Below are 20,215 nucleotides of genomic sequence, written 5' to 3'. Positions count from 1 at the left end.
AGTGCGATAGCGTCAACTAACCATCGAGATATTCTGTGCTTTGTGACCGGAGACCCTTTGGTGCGGCCGCCAAAGCAGACAAAGAGTTGTTCCGTCTGCCTAAATGGCGTGGAACGCTCGATGTATATTCTCAATGCCCTGACTGGGCAGAGAAGGTTGAGCTCTTGGTCCTCCTCAGAAGAGGGGAGCGCAGAGAGCGTAATAACCTGGGCTCTAAACGGAGTGTAGAGCGCCTTAGGAACATAGCCGTGTTTTGGTTTTAGGACGACCTTAGAGTCGTTAGGCCCAAACTCAAGACAGGCAGGGTTTATAGAGAGAGCCTGCAAGTCACCTACTCGCTTTACCGATGCTAGCGCCAGTAGCAGAGCGGTTTTGAGCGACAGTGTTTTTAAGCTTGCAGATTGTAGTGGCTCAAAAGGAGGGCCCTTAAGGGCTCTCAGGACCGTGGGCAGGTCCCATGCAGGGACTGTGAGGGGTCGGGGCGGATTGAGCCTCCGAGATCCCTTCAGAAAACGGACAACCAGGTTGTTCCGGCCCACCGACTGTCCGGCTATAGGAGCGTGAGGGGCTGCTATAGCTGCCATGTAGACTTTGAGCGTGGAAGGGGCGCGGCCCTTATCCAGCAGCTCCTGTAGATATGACAATATCACTGATATGTCACATGTTGTCGGGTTTTTACCGCGGGCTTGACACCAGGCGGAGAAAACCGACCATTTAGAGGCATAGAGGCGTCTCGTGGACGGGGCTCTAGCCTGTTCAATGGTGTTCATGACATTCTCGGGGAGATCTACTGAGTCCCATCGAGTGCCCATAGATGCAGGTCCCACAGCTTGGGCTGGGGGTGCCAGATCGTTCTGTTCGCCTGGGAGAGGAGGTCTCGCCTCAGGGGAATAGGCCACAGAGCCGCTATTAGCAGCTGCGATAACTCCGGGATCCAAAGCTGGTTCTTCCAGAGTGGGGCCACTAGAAGCACTTTGTGCTTGCATTCCCTGATCCGCCTGATTACCTGAGGAATCAGAGCGATCGGGGGAAAAGCGTAAAGAAGGAGGTTGGGCCATTCGTGGGCCAACGCGTCCTTGCTCTTCGAAAAATAAATCTGGCAGTGAGAGTTGTCTTTGGAGGCGAAGAGGTCGACCTCTGCCCTGCCAAAGATTCGCCAGATTTCTTGAACCGTCTGTTGGTGGAGCATCCACTCTTCTGAGGGGACATTGTTCCGAGAGAGCATGTCTGCTCCTTGGTTCAGAATGCCGGGCACATGAGCTGCTCTCAGTGAACGCAGGTTGAGATGTGCCCATAGTAAGAGGCGCTCTGCCATCTCGAAAAGGCGTTTCGAGGTGAGCCTACCCTGGCGATTTATGTACGACACCACCGTCATGCTGTCCGAGCGGACTAGCACGTGGTGACCCTTCAGGACTGGCAGGAAGAACTGAAGAGCTCTACATACTGCTTCCATTTCGAGGCAGTTGATGTGCATTTGTCCTTCTGCGTTCGTCCAGGAGCCGAAGGTCGGTTTGCCGTTGCACAGAGCTCCCCAACTAGTGTTGGAAGTATCTGTTGTAACAACCTTCCTTCTGTAAACCAAACCCATTGTCACGCCTTGTTCGAACCATTGTAGGTTCCTCCAGGGGACCAGGGCTGACACGCAGGCCCGGTTCACCCTGACACGAATGCGTCCATGACGCCACGCATGAGGCGGAATTAGAGGTTTCAGCCAGTACTGAAGGGGTCTCATCTTGAGAAGGCCCAACCGAAGAACTGGCGATGCGGAGGCCATGAGGCCCAGCATTCTTTGAAACGATTTGAGTGGGTAGGAGGCTCCAATCTTGAAGGAAGCCGCGAGCTGCCGTATGGCCAGAACGCGATCTGGCGCGACTTTCGCCTTCATGCGGGCGGAGTCGAAAACTGTCCCCAGGAACGAAGTTCGTTGGCTGGGGGACAGGGAGCTCTTGGCTAAATTGATCCTGAGTCCCAAGTTCTCCACTTGAGGAGGAGGGACCTGTGTGCTACCAGCTCTGCCTCTGACTGTGCCAGAATGAGCCAGTCGTCGAGGTAATTCAGGACATGGATTCCCATCTGTTTCAGAGGGGAGAGAGCCGTGTCTATGCACTTCGTAAAAGTGCGGGGAGCTAGAGCCAGCCCGAAGGGCAGGACCGTGTATTGATAAGCCACACCCTCGAAGGCGAATTTCAAGAATCGTCTGTGATGGGGGGCTATCTGGATGTGAAAATAAGCGTATTTCAGATCCAGCAAAAAGAACCAGTCCTCTGGGCGAATTAGCGAGAGAATCTGCTTCAATGTAGTCATTCTGAATGGCCGTCTCATGAGGGCGCGGTTCAGACGTCTGAGATCGAGGATGGGCCGGAGGCCGCCATCCTTTTTGGGGACGAGGAAATAACGGCTGTAGAAGCCTGATTCACTCTGAGCTGGGGAAACTATTTCTATAGCTCCTTTCACCAGCAATTTCTCCACCTCGGCTCGCAGAACGTGAGCGTTGCTGCTTCGCACTAAGGTGGGGACCCTGTTGCTGTACCGCGGGGGGTCCTCGAGCGAATTGAAGCGTATAACCTCTTTCTATAATCCCCAGAACCCACTGTGACACTCCGGGGATGGCCTGCCAGGCCTCGGCCCGTGTGGCAAGGGTGTTGGAATTAATTTGGGTGGCGAGTCGCCGTGTGGGGACTCGACACACCTGTTAAGAGAAAATTATTCCTTTGAGAATGTTTGCGTTTTATCTTTCCTCACTATAGTAGTGATCGGCTGTGTGGGCGCTATATAAATGGGCCCAGTTCACAACAGTATGTACACAAACACATTGCCGTCGACACACCGAGCTAAACGGGGTGTTCAGAGGCGTGACAGAGGCCATTTTGGGTGGCGAGTCGCCGTGTGGGGACTCGACACACCTGACAAGAGAAAATTATTCCTTTGAAAATGTTTGCGTTTTATTTTTCCTCACTATAGAAGTGATCGGCTGTGTGGGCGCTATATAAATGGGCCCAGTTCACAACAGTATGTACACAAACACATTGCCGTCGACACACCGAGCTAAACGGGGTGTTCAGAGGCGTGACAGAGGCCGTTTCGCGGCGCTAGACTCAATGCTTCCATCAAGAGAGCAGTTAACTCCCCCGTGGGCAGGGTCTAGAGTCTGAACCTGACAGAGATAATCATAATGACAGCCCTTTCTATCAATCTGCCTAAAAAGATCAAACCACTCATTAGAAGAGGGGTGCTGATGATCCTTGTGTGTTAACACCCTGGCAGATCAAAAACTGATGCACGCATCCCATCAGATCCGTTCGTAGCGGACGAGGGGAGGCAGGGCAAGACACAGACTGTCAGCTGTCAGATCAAAGCTGTATGGAGAGTGAAACACGGGGCTTTGGCCAGCGTAAATTCACTCAAGCTTGAACGCTCAAACCCGCGATTTGATATTTCTTCTCCGAGGTAACTGGGAGGGGAGAAATACGAGAGCAGGGGAGGCGGGGCCAACTTCGTTGAAGTAGTACAACCGCGAGCGCAGCAAGGACAGCTTAATAGTGAAAATAGCACGAGCAGATCAAAGAGCTGCGAGAGGCGCTAATCCTTAGTGCAAACACACCGGCAGATCAAAGCGCTGTGTGCAGAGTGAAACAGGCGGGGCTATGCCAGCGCGCAAAAAATCACTCGAGCCTGCCCGCTCAGCCCCGCGATCTCTCAGTTTACAGAGAGTGAGAGCGGGGAAGGCGGGGCCAACCAGCGCAGTATTGTAAGATCTGTATAAATGGATTGTGCCACTCAGTGCGATGAGGAGCGCTGATCCTAGCGTGTTTAACACACTCCGGCAGATTAAAGTGAGCACACGAGATAAACTGACGTGCAATCACTCAAGCCTGATCGCTCCGCTCCGCGAGTTAAGTGTTCCTTCCTCCGAGCTGTCTGGGAGAAGAGGAACATGAAAGCGGGGAAGGCAGTGGCGCCTTATAGTGAGCGAATCAGGGGCGGCTTTCGACGAAAGCAGTCTGTTTGTGAGGGAGCAGCTTTAGCGACTCACACGCACACACACAAAGCTGTCAAAGATAGCTTTCTACTCCGGTCCGCCCAAGAGGATATAGCCGCTCATGTAACGAGGGGCGGTGATTCTCACGTGTAATAACACTGGCGGAACAGAGCGCTGCGGTAAGAGTGAGCACGCGGGCTCTTGAGCCGGCGTGGGATCACTCAAAACCGGTTATTTAGCCCCGTGGCCCTATCGTTTCATTCTCCGAGCTTGCTGAGAGAGAGGAAACGGAAGAGCGGAGCTGCCTTGCTAGAAGGCCAGCGAGTGGAGAAGAGCGAGACTCATACTCGACTGAGCATTCCGTCTCAATGAACGCGCAGTCTGTGTGGGCGTTGCCCACAGAGGCGAAGCGCTCACTGCCCTTCTGCATCGTGCAGAATCCCCTGCACGAGCCACACTCGCAGTGCGACATTTGCAACGACGTCGCTTGAAATTTGCTCTTTTCAGAGAAATTTGATTTTAGACTCACCGGATGGCCGCAGGGGACGAGGCTGGCATCTGCACAGGTCGCTGGAGCGGCTCGAAGAGCAGGCAGAGCAGCGAGAGGGTGCAGAGTAAAAGGCAGCTTCTATCCGCAGCGAGGCGTTTCTACGGCGAGCGTCTTCCAGTCTCGAGTGTCAGCGAAGGGATGATCGTCGTCGCTGAAGGAGAATTGATCTGTTTTCCTATGGCGAAGCGCCCGCTTATATAGCCAGATGACCCCGCCCCTTCTGGCGGGCTCTGGCGGGCTTTGCCGCCATAGGCTCGTGCAGTTCCACTGACGAGCCATTGGTTCATTTTTTATTACCGCACGAACCAATGGCCGTGCAGTCACACTGCGTGATTGAAAAAGTCTTCAGTCCTCGGAGAAAAAGGAGTTTTTCCCCATAGCGTCTAGCGACGCAGTACGAGTGTAGTATCGACAGGGAACAAGACAGTTATACTGAGAAAGAAAATCACATTGTGATATACACACATACACACTATTGTTTAAAAGTTAAACAATGTTTTTGAAAGAAGTCTTAATCGTATGAAGACTGTACCGTAAAATTACTGTAATATTTAAAAAATATATATATTTAAAAATTAAAATAGCTTTTCTGTCTGAATAGAATTTAAAATATAATTTATTCATGTGATGTTATCATTACTCCATTCTTCAGTGTCACATGATCCTTCAGAAATCATTCTAATATGCTGATTTGCTGCACAAGAAACATTTCTGATTATTATGAATGTCGAAAACATTTGTGCTGCTTTTTCATTTTTGTGGAAACAGTGATACATTTTAATTTCAGGATTCTTTGATAAATAGAAAGTACAACAACATTTACTTTTAAGTTTATATTTACAACAACATTACAGTTTTTTTTTTTTTTTGTTACATTATAAATGCCTTTACTATCACTTGATCAATTTAATGCATCCTTGGTGAAGAAAATTATTTATTTATTTTTTCATTTATGTGTGTTTATTTGATTTGTTTTGTCTGTCGTACATTTGAAGGCACAAATAACACTCTGACCTGTATGGAGGATGGTCTGTGGTCGTTCCCGGAGGCTTTGTGTGAGCTCCGCTGTCCCGTGCCTCCTCCCTTGCCCAACGCCGTGCTTCAGACCAAACGCTGCAATGAGACTGGTCTTAAAGTGGGCACCCTCTGCAAATACAAATGCAAACCGGGATACCATGTGGCCAACAAGCCAAAGAGGTGTGCAAACATACATATCATCCACAAAACACAACAACCACACAGCATGTTTTGCATGGTTAAACTCCACTTATGAAAATGGAGTCGTCTTTTATCATCAACGTGATGTATTACATGAATGATGTTACAGCATCTGACACATCTGTGTATGTGCAGGAGAGCCTTCAAGCGTCAGTGCACAGAAGACGGCCGCTGGTTAGAGGGCTCTTGTGAGCCGGTCACTTGTCCACCTCCTCCATCCGTCTTCTATGGCATGTACCAGTGCACAGACGGCTTCAAATTTGACAGTACCTGCTGGATCCACTGCAACAGGGCCAACAACACATTGAGACAACCACCATGCAAACAGGTTACTTTTGATATTCTCCTTTAGACATTTGACCAACTATTAATAACTCTGCAAGTACATGTAAACTAACTCTTATTAGAATATTAGTAAAGATTATGGTTAAGGTTGCACTGAATTGATCAAAACAGTACAGTAACAGTAAAGACATTTATAATGTAGCTAAATATTTCTATGTCTATTCTATTTTAATATGTTAATGCTAATATTTGAGCAGCAAATCAGAATATTAGAAGGATTTCTGAAGGATCAAGGGACACTGAAGACTGGAGTAATCATGCTGAAAATTCAGCTTTGCATAACAGAAAGTAATTTTTTTCAATGTATTTTAAAAAAGAAAGGTCCCACTTTATATTAGGTGGCCTTAACTACTATGTACTTGCATTTAATTAATCATTTGATAAAATGAACTTATTGTGTACATACATGTTTTTACATTGTACTTATATTTTTAAAAATACCTATATGTAGTTACATCTGTAATTAATTTCTCTAATTCAATTTATAATTACTCTTTTGACCCATCCCTTACACCTTAACCCACCCTTAAACCTACCCATACCACCCTAATCTGTCCCTAACCTTACCCATATCCCACCTCAATAGCAGCAAAAGTGTTTTGCAATACAAGTTCATTGTATATATATTCTTTGATGCAAGTACATAGTAGTTAAGGCCACCTAATATAAAGTGACCAAAATAAATCAGTTATTTTAAATTGTAATAAAATTTCATAGTAGTACTATTTTTTATTATTTTTTGTTTATTAAACAAACACAGCCTTTGTGAGCAGAAGACACTTTTTTTCCAAAACTTTTAAAAATCTTACAGACCCCAGTCTTTTGAACTCTAGGTGTTTTTTTTTTACAGCTTCTTTACAGCTGAAATAATATTTATTCCATTGCATTAGTACTGTTATTTTCTTGTTTATTACTGTGAAGCTGCTTTGAAACAATCTGCATTGTATAAAGACCTGACCTAGTGTAAATCGTGACAAAACAAATAACTCTTTAATTTGGTATTTATAGATACTGCAGTAAGCATGCATGACTTTATCTGTTCTTTCCACTGGCTGTGAGTTTAGAGTGTTGTAGTGAATGCTGTGACGTCTACACAGGGGCTCGGCACCAATGTCATCCGCTGCAGAAAGGACGGGAACTGGACCGGAAGCTTCCGCTTATGCCCTCAGCTGAAGGGTCAATGCTCTCTACCTCAGAACCTGCATCCCAGTATCCGCGTCAACTGCAAGAAAGGCCACGGCATAGGTGTGAACTCTTCCTGCATGACTGTATATCATCAGAACAGTTCCTATGGATCTATAATGTTTCATAAATTCATAATGGAATTGTTTATACTAGTGGTTGTAACCCTTTTCTTCGGTTGAGAACTACTGATTTTTATTACATTTTGGGAATAGAATACAAGAAAGAAAGAAAGAAAGAAAGAAAGAAAAAGAAAGAAAGAAAGAAAGAAAGAAAGAAAGAAAGAAAGAAAAAGAAAGAAAGAAAGAAAGAAAGAAAGAAAGAAAGAAAGAAAGAAAGAAAGAAAGAAAGAAAGAGAGAATGAAATGCTATCATTCAAAAGTTTGAGTCACTGTTTTTTTTTTTACAGTTAAATGAATACTTTAGCAAGGATTCATTAAATTGATCAACGTGAACGTAAATGCATTTATAATGTTACAAAATGTTATTTGAAATACATGATTGTCTTTCCATTCATCAAATACATGAAAAAATCCATTCTGAAAAAAAATTATCATGTTTTTCACAAAAATATGAAGCAGCACAGCTATTCCCTTTCAATATTTCACTCGTACTGCGTCGTAAGACGTTTGTATGGGAAAAACAAATTTTTTCCTCTTCAACTGAAGCCTTTTCAATTACGCAATGAAACTAAGTTTTGCCTCTTCAGTCTCGCCTCTCTGCACTCGTGGATTGCTTTCTTTTCAGAAAGCGACTCTGCCCCTCGCACCCTCCCATTCCCTTCCTCCCAGGGACCTGTGAGGAAGAAACAGCGGGGCAGAGGATTCGAGCGGCCGGAGACGAGCGAGTTCACGTCGGCTCAGTGCCCGCGTGCCTCGCCGTCACCACAGAGAGAGGATTCGCCGGTCCTCTTCACTCAACCTGATCGTGACATGGATGACAGCTTTTCTCTGGCGGCTTCGAACGCGGAGGAGTAATCGGGCTCGGCGACTGACCTCACCCTCTTGCCGCCGTCCTCTTCACACAACGCCAGACCCAAACGGACGAGGAGCAAAAAATGTTGGGCCTTATGGCAACAGCTTCGCCAGTACTTCAGTTGGGCCTGCTTCACATGCGGCCCATCCAGCTCTGGCTGGCAGCCAGGGTTCCATCTGTGGCTTGGCATCACGGTCGCCATCATATAACGGTGACTCGGGCCTGTGTATCAGCCCTGAGCCGTTGGAGGGACCCCCTCTGGCTGAAGCAGGGTGTGATCTTAGACACGGCGCACAGAAGGAAGGTTGTCATGACAGATACTTCCAACAAGGGTTGGGGAGCACTGTGCGAGGACAAACCAACTTTCGGTCTATGGTCCAAAGAGGAGTCAGAAGAACGGCACGCTGTGGCATCCATGGCCCGAGTTATGGGCCCTGCATGTGTGGCTGCTCAACGGGAGCCTCTCGACCTCTCAGAGCATGTGTTAAACACTATGGCAGAAGCTAGAGCCCCGTCTACCAGACACCTCTATGCTCTGAAATGATCTATTTTCTTGGATTGGTGCCAAGACCGTGACATAGATCCGGTTACCTCTGATATATCAGTGGTTCTTTTGTTCCTGCAGGAGAAGCTGGATAAACAGCTTTCCTCATCCACCATCAAAGTATAGGCAGCAGCCATAGCGGCTTTCCATGCCCCTATCGCTGGCTGATCAGTGGGCAGGAATAGTGCAGTGGTCCAGTTTATACGAGGCGCCAGGATAATTAACCCCCCACGTCCTCGTACAGTTCCACCTTGGGACTTACCAACCGTACTAAGGACCATGAAAGGCCGCCCGTTTGAACCATTGCAATCCACGAGCCTCAGATCACTCTCATTTAAAACCACCCTGCTGTTAGCGATGGCGTCGGTTAAGTGAGTGGGAGACCTACAGGCCCTTTCCGTCAACCCTGCTTGCCTAGAATTCGGTCCTAACGACTCCAAGGTCGTCCTGAAACCAAAGCTAATAACCCTATTTACCTAAGGTGCTCTCCACTCCTTTCCAAGCCCAGGTCATAGCGCTTTCCCCCTCGACGGATAATCAGGAATTGTCCCTGCTCTGCCCCGTCAGGGCCCTGAGGGTATACCTCGAGCGTTCTGCCTCATACAGGAGATCAGAACAGCTTTTTGTCAGCTTCGGTAACCACGCTAAAGGTCGCACTGTTACAAAGCAAAGAATTTCCAGGTGGTTAGTGGATGCTATCACCCTAGCATACTCCTCCTTGGGCTTGCAGTGCCCCATTGGAGTCAGAGCCCATTCCACTATAGGCATTGCATCTTCCTGGGCATGGTCCAGCGGGATGTCCATTTCGGAAAATGGATGGTCCATATTATATAGACACCAAGTATCAACTATACAGGACGACACCCAGGCCACGGATGACCCTGATGGCTCAGCCTGTGCTTGGTGTATTTTATTAACTCCCCTGGGTCTTACTCCCACGTGAGTCATGGTTTGAGTCATTCCCCATCATAGCACGGAGTGATTGTACTGGTTCCCATACAAGCGTCTTATGACACAGTACGAGTGAAATATCGAAAGGGAATGTACTCGGTTACTATCGTAACCTCGGTTCCCTGAGATATGGGAATGAGTACTGCGTTCCTGGCCGTGCTATGAGCTGCACGCCTCAGTCACTTCATTCAAAGAAATCTGAGATGCGGTGGCGAAGCCATACAAGCATCTTACGAAGCAGTACTCATTCCCATATCTCAGGGACCGAGGTTACGATAGTAACCGAGTATGTTTTTTATCACTGATAATAAGAAATATTTTTTGAGCAGCAAATCAGCATATTATAATTATTTTTGAAGGATCATGTGAAACTGAACACTAGAGTAATGATGCTGAAAATCCAGCTTTGCATCACAGTAACATTTTCAGATACACAACAGCTACTTTGAATTGTAATTATTTCACAATATTAAACAATATTAGTGTTTTTACTAAAATCTAAATGATAGTATTGACATATTATAATGATTATTTGCACTGTCATGTACTGTATAATGCAAATCCCTATGGTTCTTAAAACAGGCTTAATTGTTTCTATGCAAAAATATTTTTTTTGTAATTTTGCAGTAAAATGTGACATGATGCTGGAAACTGATGCTGCAAACTATTATAAACACTATACTGTCACAGTAATGTATTAGACACATTGCTTAAAAATTTACAAAAACTTCATCAGAAGATGTGCTATGATGTTAAGACCTTAAAATGTTTATCCTGGAGGAAGTTCCCATTAAACTTCACTGAAGTGTCGTTGTCTGTAATGGCCTTAGAGATTAACTTATTTCCTCTGTCTGTGTTTCTCAGGAGAGGAGTGCGAGTTGTCCTGCAGGGACAGTAACAATGATGTGGTCATTCTGCCGAACAACATGACGGCCAGCAGCATTATGAAACATCACTGGATGAACCCTCCCAAAGTCAAGGTTTGTGTTTTTCAGTCTCAGTGTTTTAGCTTGCTGGCAGGGAATGTTGCACCGGGACGCCACATCCTGAGAGTGACTGAAAGTTTGAGGTGACACTCCTCAGACAGCAGATATTGGATTGCGCCTGGTGATTCATCAGTATCATTCATCAGTGTCAAGGCTCAAGACTTTAGGGTCAATGAGAAGCACTGTCTTTAGAGGAATTCACCTCTAAAATGTCAGTTATTAAATCCAAATTCACCACATTCAGTGTCTTTTCAAAAGAAATAAATGTGACAACTGCCAGTCGGTATGCAGGTTTTTGTCCTATAATTACGATGATAATTATTAATTATTAATTACGATAATTATAAAGAAATAATTACGAATTGCCATGAGACTGTGTTGTAATAACTATTCTTCTGCTTAGTATTTATATTTATTAATTTATCCAGTACACAATGGATTTCATGTGAATTGTTATCCATTGCACTCACTGCTCAGGCCAGCAACTGCCTTAAGAGGAAAAGCATTAATTAGTATTTGAAACATTACTTTGTATTATGTAAATCCAAAATAATAGTGATAAAGAAAAGTAGTAATGAAACTGTTAGGGCACCAATAAACGTTCAGCATTAAATTTTCCATGTAAATTTTTCATCATGAACTTCTGACGTTAACTTCTGTCTCTGATCAGTGAACACATGCAGCGGTTGTAACTTTGTAGCATTGAATGTCGCAGTCTTCCAATTACTGTTCATTAGCCGCAGGCTCAGGCATGCATGGCTTTCCCAATTACCTGGCATTGGTAAAACAGGGTATGATTACAGTAATCTCTCAACTCATCTGAACCGCAACGAGGCTGAGGCCAAGTCATAAAAGTTAAAAAGCCATCTGTAATCACTATAATTTCAACAATGACCCTATTACAGGCATTAACAGAAAAGCTTTATATAAATTTACCTGTCAGAAGTATTGCAATGTTTTAGCCGTGACCGCTGGGTTTGACTGGGAGTGTTATGATGGCAGTTTTGCCGAACACCTGTCAGGCTCCACTGCAGGCTGAAACATGTAATCTTGGATCATTGCATGCTCATTTACTGGCTGGAAAACACTACACAACTTTTAAAATGTGATCACATTTCTGTCATGACAACTCCTGGAAGATTTTAGCATAGTAGTAGATATGACAACAGTGTTTCCCATAGACTTGGACTCTATTTGTAGCAGCATATATATGCAAATTTCTATGCCAGCAGGAGGCGCTTAGAGCGGGAGAGATAGAGGTTTCCCCGGTAGCGCTGTACATAAAGCAGCGCTCAGCTCACAAACGCTGCTTTATCAGGCAGTACATGCAAGATGAAATGAAAATGACATTCAAAATTTTCTGAAGACAGTCGGTTTCCTTCAGAAATCAAAAACACCGGCACCGGGTTTCGATTTTGAAATGTGCAGTTCTCATGTTTATTAAATGAAATCAAAGCCCTTGGGAAAATCTATTTTTGGCAGTCAGTTTTGATATTGATAAATAAATCAATGTATGGGAAACAGTAACAATGTTAATGTATGTGGTCTTTTGCAGAATAGATCTGCTATGCTGCTGCTGCTGTTGGTTTTTTCTGTAGTTGTAGATTATTGCTAGTGCTGCTGCTGCAAGCAAGTACAGGAACTTGCTACTGCTAATGCATATGGTGATATGATGCTGTGAGTATTCAAGATATACTGCTGCTGCACAAATAACATATAAAATTAAAGCTGCAAGCAGCGATGAAAGGGCCCTCGCACCCGGCCTCACCACCAGCCAGTGGCCATATGAAAACAGCAAACAGTGGGCAATATGCTTTTAAAGTGGTAACGCTGTGAATATCATCAGTTATGTTAAGACCCATCAGCCTGCGCCATCTAGACTTTCATGAAAGAACTAGGCATTTCACAACACTATTTACAGTATTATACACAAAGCAAAACATCATCATACAGTAAACGACACACTACCAGACTTTCAAGTTGTTCCAAGCACAGCAAAACACATTGATAGGAGACAAATGAGATTGAAATATACTTCTTGCCTTATGCAGATTTTTTCCTCTTTTGTTTTTTATCCGTCATCTCTATCTTTCTGTCGCTCAGCTCGGCTGTTCACTGAACGCTCTCTCCTCCATATCATGAGTAGACACTCCCCTTACTGCTGATTGGCTACAAGTTTGTTTTGGTACTCAGCCCCTACTCAGTTTTCTAAAACGTTTTTTAAAAATTACATACCCCACCTTTAACTCCGACTGCCCAATACTGTCTACAGACTGGCTCAGATTTTCAACAACTAGCGTCAACTCCTGTAAATCTGGACAAAAGCGGTGTAGTGTATACTAGGGGAAGTTCACCCAAAAATGAAGATTCTGTCACCATTTACTAACCCTTATGTTGTTCCAAACCCATATGACTTTGGATCATATTAAAAACACAAATGAGAGTTTTCTGTCCCTCCTCTGAAAGGTAACCAAAACTTGTATTGCAAAAAGGTTATAAAGGTGTCATAAAATGAATCCATCTGAATCAAGTTGTTTTAATACAAGTCTTGAAAAGATATGAGACATCGGTTTATATAATATGTATAGGATTTCTAACACAGTAGTTTTGCTCGATAGCTCACATGATATGGCGTTGCACTTGTGAGGTGAAGTGCTCCGGTATGTATCATCAGTGTTTGGAGAAGTTAAAATCTCATGGTATGCATTGTATCAGCGAATGTTTATATCACTTTTTGCATTCGTTAACACTAAAAGTTTAGACATTGACCTTTTAGCAAGACTCCCCGACATTTGAATTTTGAACCACCCCAATATGTACCAGAAACAACAAAATAAAAACGTGCTACGGTCATGTGTTGAATGCATGTTTTAGCCAAACTCACTATCTGTGTTGCAGAAACTTCACCACAAACATGTATTTCCTATGAACCTGGGTTGGCAGATTTAGTTCACAAACAACTGACAGTCTAAATTTGATTTTTATTTACAATAATTATCATTGCATTCTAAAGTTCTGCATTAGTAACTTACTTTTCGTGCCATCAGTTTCACTTACACTCAAGTTTATGTGTGAACAGCCTAAATTAAATTTGTTCATCACAAAAATTTATAGTATCTCTTCACAAGACTTGGATTAAACCATGCGATTCAGATTTTTTGTACAGTGCGTTTATGACCTTTCTAAATTTTGGTTATGTGAACTTTTAATGCTTGGACAGAAACACTGCCTTAAATTCTGTTTTGAAGATTATGGTTTTAAAAGGACATGAGGGTGAGTAAACAACAGTCTTTTCAGTTTGCATGAACTATCCCTTTAAGATAAGCGAATTTCAGGATTGATCGAAGATGCTAGAAAGTTGGAAACAAACTCACTGTGCTCGAATTGAACAACACCCCCCACGCCTGTTGTGTTTAGATGGGCATCAAGTCAGGTGGTTTTCGGCAGAGAAATGAAACAACACGTTTCTGATTGATTTGTGTAATTGATATGATCTTCCCTGGGTGGTAATTCGAGTCTGGAGACAGAGTGTGAGGGGAAGAGGAGTCCAAATCGATGTGGCTGAAATGTTCCAGGGGGGTTGGCTGAGGTGAGATCAATAACTGTTCTCTCAGCACTAGCCACCCTGTGTCAGTCGATGCTGTTTGAATTCCACAGCACCTGTTCCTTTCTGCCTGCCACACAAGGCCATGATCCATCCCGTAACTCCAGGACCCAGGGCTGCCCTGATCGACACCTGTGCTAATGTTAATAGTCGGGCTGAGTTTGTTGGCCAGTGCAGCGAGAACATCCTATAAATCAACACCAGCCAAGGTGTGGAAGTGGAAAAGCAAGCTGGCGGCTGCACAACGCTGTTGCAAGCTGACTGTAGCTTTGGTGGCCGTACAATTCTTCATTCCCCATTCTCACTGAATGCATTTTTTGGTTCTTTGTGTTATATTTCCTGCTGAGTTGGGCCATTCGCCTCGTGAATCAGTTATTGTGACGAATCGGCCCTCGAGAGCAATTTATTTCAGGTTTCACCACTGACCTACTAAGGAGCTCCTCTTATTTTCTCACTTATTAGCTTCCCTGACATCAGCAAAATGACTGCGCACATTGATGATGCATTAGGCTGCCTGGGCAGACCGTGGCCTTTACGTGATGTCAGCGTCGATTGTTCATGCCGGGTCCGCAGTACTAATATTAACCTCTAATTAATAAACCAAACCTTTATTAAAAGGCCTGAGAGCTAAATGTGATCTCGGGCGCTATGGGAGAGTGCTTTGGGAGAAACAAGTGTGGACATCTAATTTGATATTGGCTCATTCAGATGATAATGGCATGCTAGTCTGAGGGAAATGAAGCGATCTGAATTTTATTGGTGTGAGGTCACTTAGGCTAACAGGTGTCTTGGGCTCATCACTGTATTTTTGGCTGGTAGCCAAAATATTGTTGCTTCAAACCCCTGTAAGGATTTATACATGAACTTCACCATTATTCACCACTCAAGCTCAAGTTACCTCAGAGTGACTTAATCTGTATGTTACTGTAGGTTTCCCCATTAAATGATGAAAATACAACGAGACCGGTCAGTCTGGGACAGTTCTGTTAAAGCTTTTATTCATAGATGGTGAAAAGCCTTTTTTGTTCCTTCTGCATTCTGACATGTTTCCAAGCGAAATGAGATGTTTACCAAATATATATTGGGCAGAATTGATTGGATCATGAAACGTTGGTCATTCAAAAAAGAATGTAGTCAGGTGATTTGATCGGTGGGGTTAAAAATGTTTATGGGCCTTCATTGCGTTTCCTGTCCTTGTTTATTGTGATCATTAGTTAATTATTGTGCAGCTGTGTTTGTCTCATTATCTATGATTATCCTGTGTATTTATAGTCCTGCCTGTTCAGTTTCGTGTCGTCTCGTCTACTCGTTACTCCCCGGTGTTCCTGTCTGTGTCAGCCTTGCCTTGACTTGCCCTGCCTTGTTTGGAATCATTAAAGACTGTTATTTGAGTTTACATCCTCGTCTGCGTGTTCCTGTATCCTCCTCGTTTGTGCAACGTGACACAGTCAATGGGATCCACAGCTTTGAGTGTAAAAAAAACACAGACAAAACCAAATTAAACCCTGCGACTCGTGAAGATACATTGAGGACTTAAGACACAAAACAATCAGTAGTTATATATATTTTTTTACTTCTGATCCACCACAATGTCCAACTGTCCTGAGTGCGTTCACAACAGCCGGCGCGTGATGCGTCATAAGACCTCAATGTATCGTTTAATTGGGTTTTGACTGTGTATGTTTTTTTTGTTAGTTTGTTTGTTTTTAACTCTCAAAGCCATGGGTCCCATTGGCTGCCATTATGACTGACAGACTGCAACGGTTTCAGTTTTACATGTTTGTTTGTGTTCTACTGAAGAAACAAAGTCACCTACATCTTGGATGCCTTGGGGGTAAGCAGATAAACATCAACTTTTCATTTTTGGGTGAACTATCCCTTTAATCACTATTACATTTAAAGTTTAGAAATTTTAATGTACTAAATTTCAACTTCATCATTATAAATATGTAATTACAAATATATTAAAATATGTACAAGTTTAAAAATAAATTACATGGAATTTTACCATACAAAATACACATTCAGCAGTACATTATTTCAAAGAAAGTATATGTAATTATGAAATTGCATATAAAGGTCTACTTAGGTCTTAATTAAAAGGGCCTAAAACACTCTAAACTATAAAAACATTTGCATTTAGTTGCAATTAGATTGCAGTTAAGAGCCTGAAAACATTAGAATCAGTTAACACAAATATTGTAATTTAAAGAATAGCTATTATTGCCATAATAAGTATTATTTTTAGTATGCTAAAGTGTACTACTTTTTCCACAAGGAGGAAGTTAGTTGTTGCAATGAAAGACAACTAAAAAAAGAATAAAGTGCACTGGAGAATTACTATAAGTTATTAAATTATTATAAGATTGAAATGTGCATTTTCAATAAATTGAAATTACAATAAATAGGGTTTCCTCTTGACTAAATCCTTATATGTAAAGTGTTCCGTATGCCAGTACTTACAGCAGTACTGTGCATTTATCCCATTGGCTTGTAAAATCTACAATATCCACTATACTCGTGCAGCTTATTTATTAGCCTAATAGTGAACTCAGCTGTCTGAAATGCTTCATTGTTTTCTGTTCGTTCTCGTTCAATACCATTATTTTTCTCTGTTTTTTTGCATCGATTTGCTGACTGACATGAAATGAGAAATACCTTAGTTTGCAGTAGTGGGTACGGCGTGAGAAGAGGCAGGTGATTTGTGTGTGTGTGTATTACAGGGACAGGGAATGTGTAAGGTCGGACAGTCCTTTACTTTCAGCCGGTCTCATGTCAGCCTTACTGGACCCTTGAAGTCGTCTCTGTCTGTACAACTATAATATTTCTCCTTAACTGGATGACGAACATGCTGGAAACAGTTGTAACTTATGTGCTCACACAATTATACATGTTTTGAAACTGGTAACATTTCACAAGATGTTGAATTTGGATGGGTTCTGTTTTTTTTTTAGTTTTTTTTGAATCGGCAAAGACAAGAAGGGAAGATAAACATTCCTGTTTTGGCTCTTTCTGTGGTTGGCATGTGGAGGGAACAGAGCATTTACAGTAACTGTGTGGAATTTTTTTTAATCAATTTTCAGATACAAGCACAGGGATTGATGTTGACTTTGTGATGGCAATGGTGCACCAAAATTGCACATTCTTATTATCTTTTTGAAAACCTCTTTCATTCCTCTTTTCAGCACATAGTCTGCACCATGGTCCTGAAGTGGTACCCCCATCCGGAAGTCCTGCACTGCATAAAAGGATGTGAGGTAAGACATCTGGACACCTGTCCATATCCTCTCAAATGGCTCTCTATCCTGTGTCTTCCCTCCCTCATTGGCGACACTCTTGCCTTGACCTCCATTTGCAGAGGCCCAAGAAGATTTATGAAGATGAAGATGTAGAGGAAGTCTACACTAAAGTCAGTACTTGTACAAGTGACTGTGATGTTCAATCCTGTCTCCTGTGACTCCTGTCTTTCTGTTTCCCCCTCTGTGCTTGTCGATACCTGTCACTTGGTGCAATCTGTTTGTACTACAGACTGGCTTATCTACAAATATTTAAGAAATTCTCACCTAAACAATACATGCTCTTTCTTGTTTGATAAGAAGGAATCTGCCAGTAAAAACTTTCAGTTTGCCAATTTCTGCCACACAAACAAAAATACATAATAATAATGATAATAATGTTTTGGTAAATCATAATTATAAAATAAAAAGTCAAAAGTGTGAGAGAGCCATAGTTATGAGTAAGGCGAAGTCTCATAATTTTGACATTATTTCATAATCTTGATTTAATATCTTAATAACGTTTTTAATCCCGTAATTTTGACCTAGTATCATTCTGTTTATCTTGTAATTGACTTAAGTTTTGTCTCATAATTATGACTTTGTCATTTTGCCTGTCTCATAATTTAGATTTTTTTGTCATAATTATATATTTTTTTCACAGAATGTCTACTTTGTTATAATTATGACTTGCTATGTCATAATTTTGCCTTTTTATCACATAATTATAAGACAAAGTATCTCAGAATTTTATATAAAACATTTAATTATTATTCCATTATTTCAACTTTTTATGTCATAATCATGACTTGTCATAATTATGATTTACCAAAGCATGATTAATTGATTGATTGAATTATGTATTTATTCATTCATTCTTATGGGGCAGAAATGGTCTTGCATACTAGCCTGTGAAGTACTATCTAAGCAAATCCAAACTGGGAAACTTTTTATTATTAATAATAATATTGTTATTATAAAGAGAAATGATCTGATACTAGACTATTATCATTAATAAATACATGCACAGATTAGGACAAGTATGTGATCTTGTAAAGCGCTTGTGTGATCTTGTTAATACAGTGGATTGTGAATATTACAAATATGTCTGCATGCTGTTGATTAACAGAATATTTTGATCACAACTTAATTTTAGCTATGCTTTACTATGAAAGCCTATAAAACATATTTTATATTTATTTAAGGGCAGTGTCCTCAATAGGATGTACTGCATTAAAAGAAGTGTTGGCCCAAAAATTACAGGTTTATCAAGTCATACAGAACACTATTATGTTTTGGCTGAATGATATATAACACAATCCATAAAATGGACTGTACATTTTTTCTTCCTCACTGTTTTTTTGAAACACGCTACTACCCTACTATTACCATAATCAACATACATTAATCAAAGACATTTATACATACTTTGTAGATTCAATAATTAACATTTTTTAATACTCAAGTATTTTAATAGTACAAACAAACACTTTTTTATTCAAAATGGTGGGTGTTGAAGAAGTTGACCCATCATGCCTTGAGTAACTCAAACCCATGACACATAAGCCATGACTCTAAGCACTGGAAATATTTGGGTTCTTTTTATGTTCATCACATACAGTAGATCATTATATCTTAATTTTTCATGTTTCTCTCTTTGTTTGTCTTAGCCTTTCATGGGTGACAATTACTGTGACGCCATCAACAACAGAGCCTACTGTAACTACGATGGAGGCGACTGCTGCCATTCCACTGTCAAGACTAAGAAGGTACAGTACACGTCTGCAATATTTCATTTATACATTTAATGTGTCCAATATGGGTGCCTAACTTCACAACCTTGCCAGGATTGACTAAATTTAGAGATGAAAAGTCACTGAAAAGCATGAGATGCTAGATGTTAACACTGACATTCTGAATCTGCACACAAGAATGGCAAATGCTTTCTGGCAAGCTCTAATCTGATTGGCTGCCTTTACGTAATTTCTTGGATTTGGGATACACATGTATTTATCAGTATGCCTGTGGAAACAATGTTGTGTTTACAAAATATCAGGTTGTTACGATGACCGCTTCTGAGAAACTAATCCCTGGATTTGCCCATGTCTGCCAGATTTGTGGCATTTTAAAAGCTATTCAGTGTTTTGTTTGATACACTTTTCCACATTCCCATGTTCTACTTTTTTTTTCTGTTATTTGCACACTCAGTCATGGACTGTTTTACAGTTAAATTAATTTATTCTACACTTGTCTATGGTATCATCTATTTCAGATAAACCTGCTCCTAAACCATTTGTAAAAAACTAAAAAAAACATGATCAGTTTAGTTGGTCACACTTTATATTAGGTGGCATTAACTACTATGTACTTAAATAAAAAAATAAGTACAATGTACTTATTGTGCTCATATTGTATTGCAACACACTATTGCTGCTATTGAGGTGGGATACGGGTAAGGTTAGGGACAGGTTTGGTGGTATGGGTAGGTTTAAGGGTGGGTTAAGGTGTAAGGGATGGGTTAAAAGTGTAATTATAAATGTAATTACAGAAATTAGTTTTAGATGTAACTACATATAGGCATTTTTAAAAATATAAGTACAATGTAA

At 42.0% G+C, this 20,215-nt stretch overlaps 1 protein-coding gene across 1 annotated transcript in view; it reads left to right on the top strand.

Annotated features, from left to right (window-relative positions):
• LOC306870611 (pappalysin-1-like) overlaps nucleotides 1-20,215 on the top strand; it is a gene marked incomplete at both ends in the record, with an annotated part of 124,818 nt that overhangs the window by 92,905 nt on the left and 11,698 nt on the right. The window contains 6 exons of the mRNA XM_079417988.1: nucleotides 5,525-5,726; nucleotides 5,883-6,075; nucleotides 7,190-7,337; nucleotides 10,609-10,724; nucleotides 17,520-17,591; nucleotides 19,280-19,378. Coding sequence (XP_079274114.1) covers nucleotides 5,525-5,726; nucleotides 5,883-6,075; nucleotides 7,190-7,337; nucleotides 10,609-10,724; nucleotides 17,520-17,591; nucleotides 19,280-19,378 — 830 coding nt within the window. The remainder of the gene's footprint in view (nucleotides 1-5,524; nucleotides 5,727-5,882; nucleotides 6,076-7,189; nucleotides 7,338-10,608; nucleotides 10,725-17,519; nucleotides 17,592-19,279; nucleotides 19,379-20,215) is intronic.

The sequence above is a fragment of the Barbus barbus genome (genome assembly GCF_936440315.1).
Source record: "Barbus barbus genome assembly, chromosome: 6".
Lineage (NCBI taxonomy): Eukaryota > Metazoa > Chordata > Actinopteri > Cypriniformes > Cyprinidae > Barbus > Barbus barbus.
This window is presented reverse-complemented; position numbering and strand designations above follow the sequence as displayed.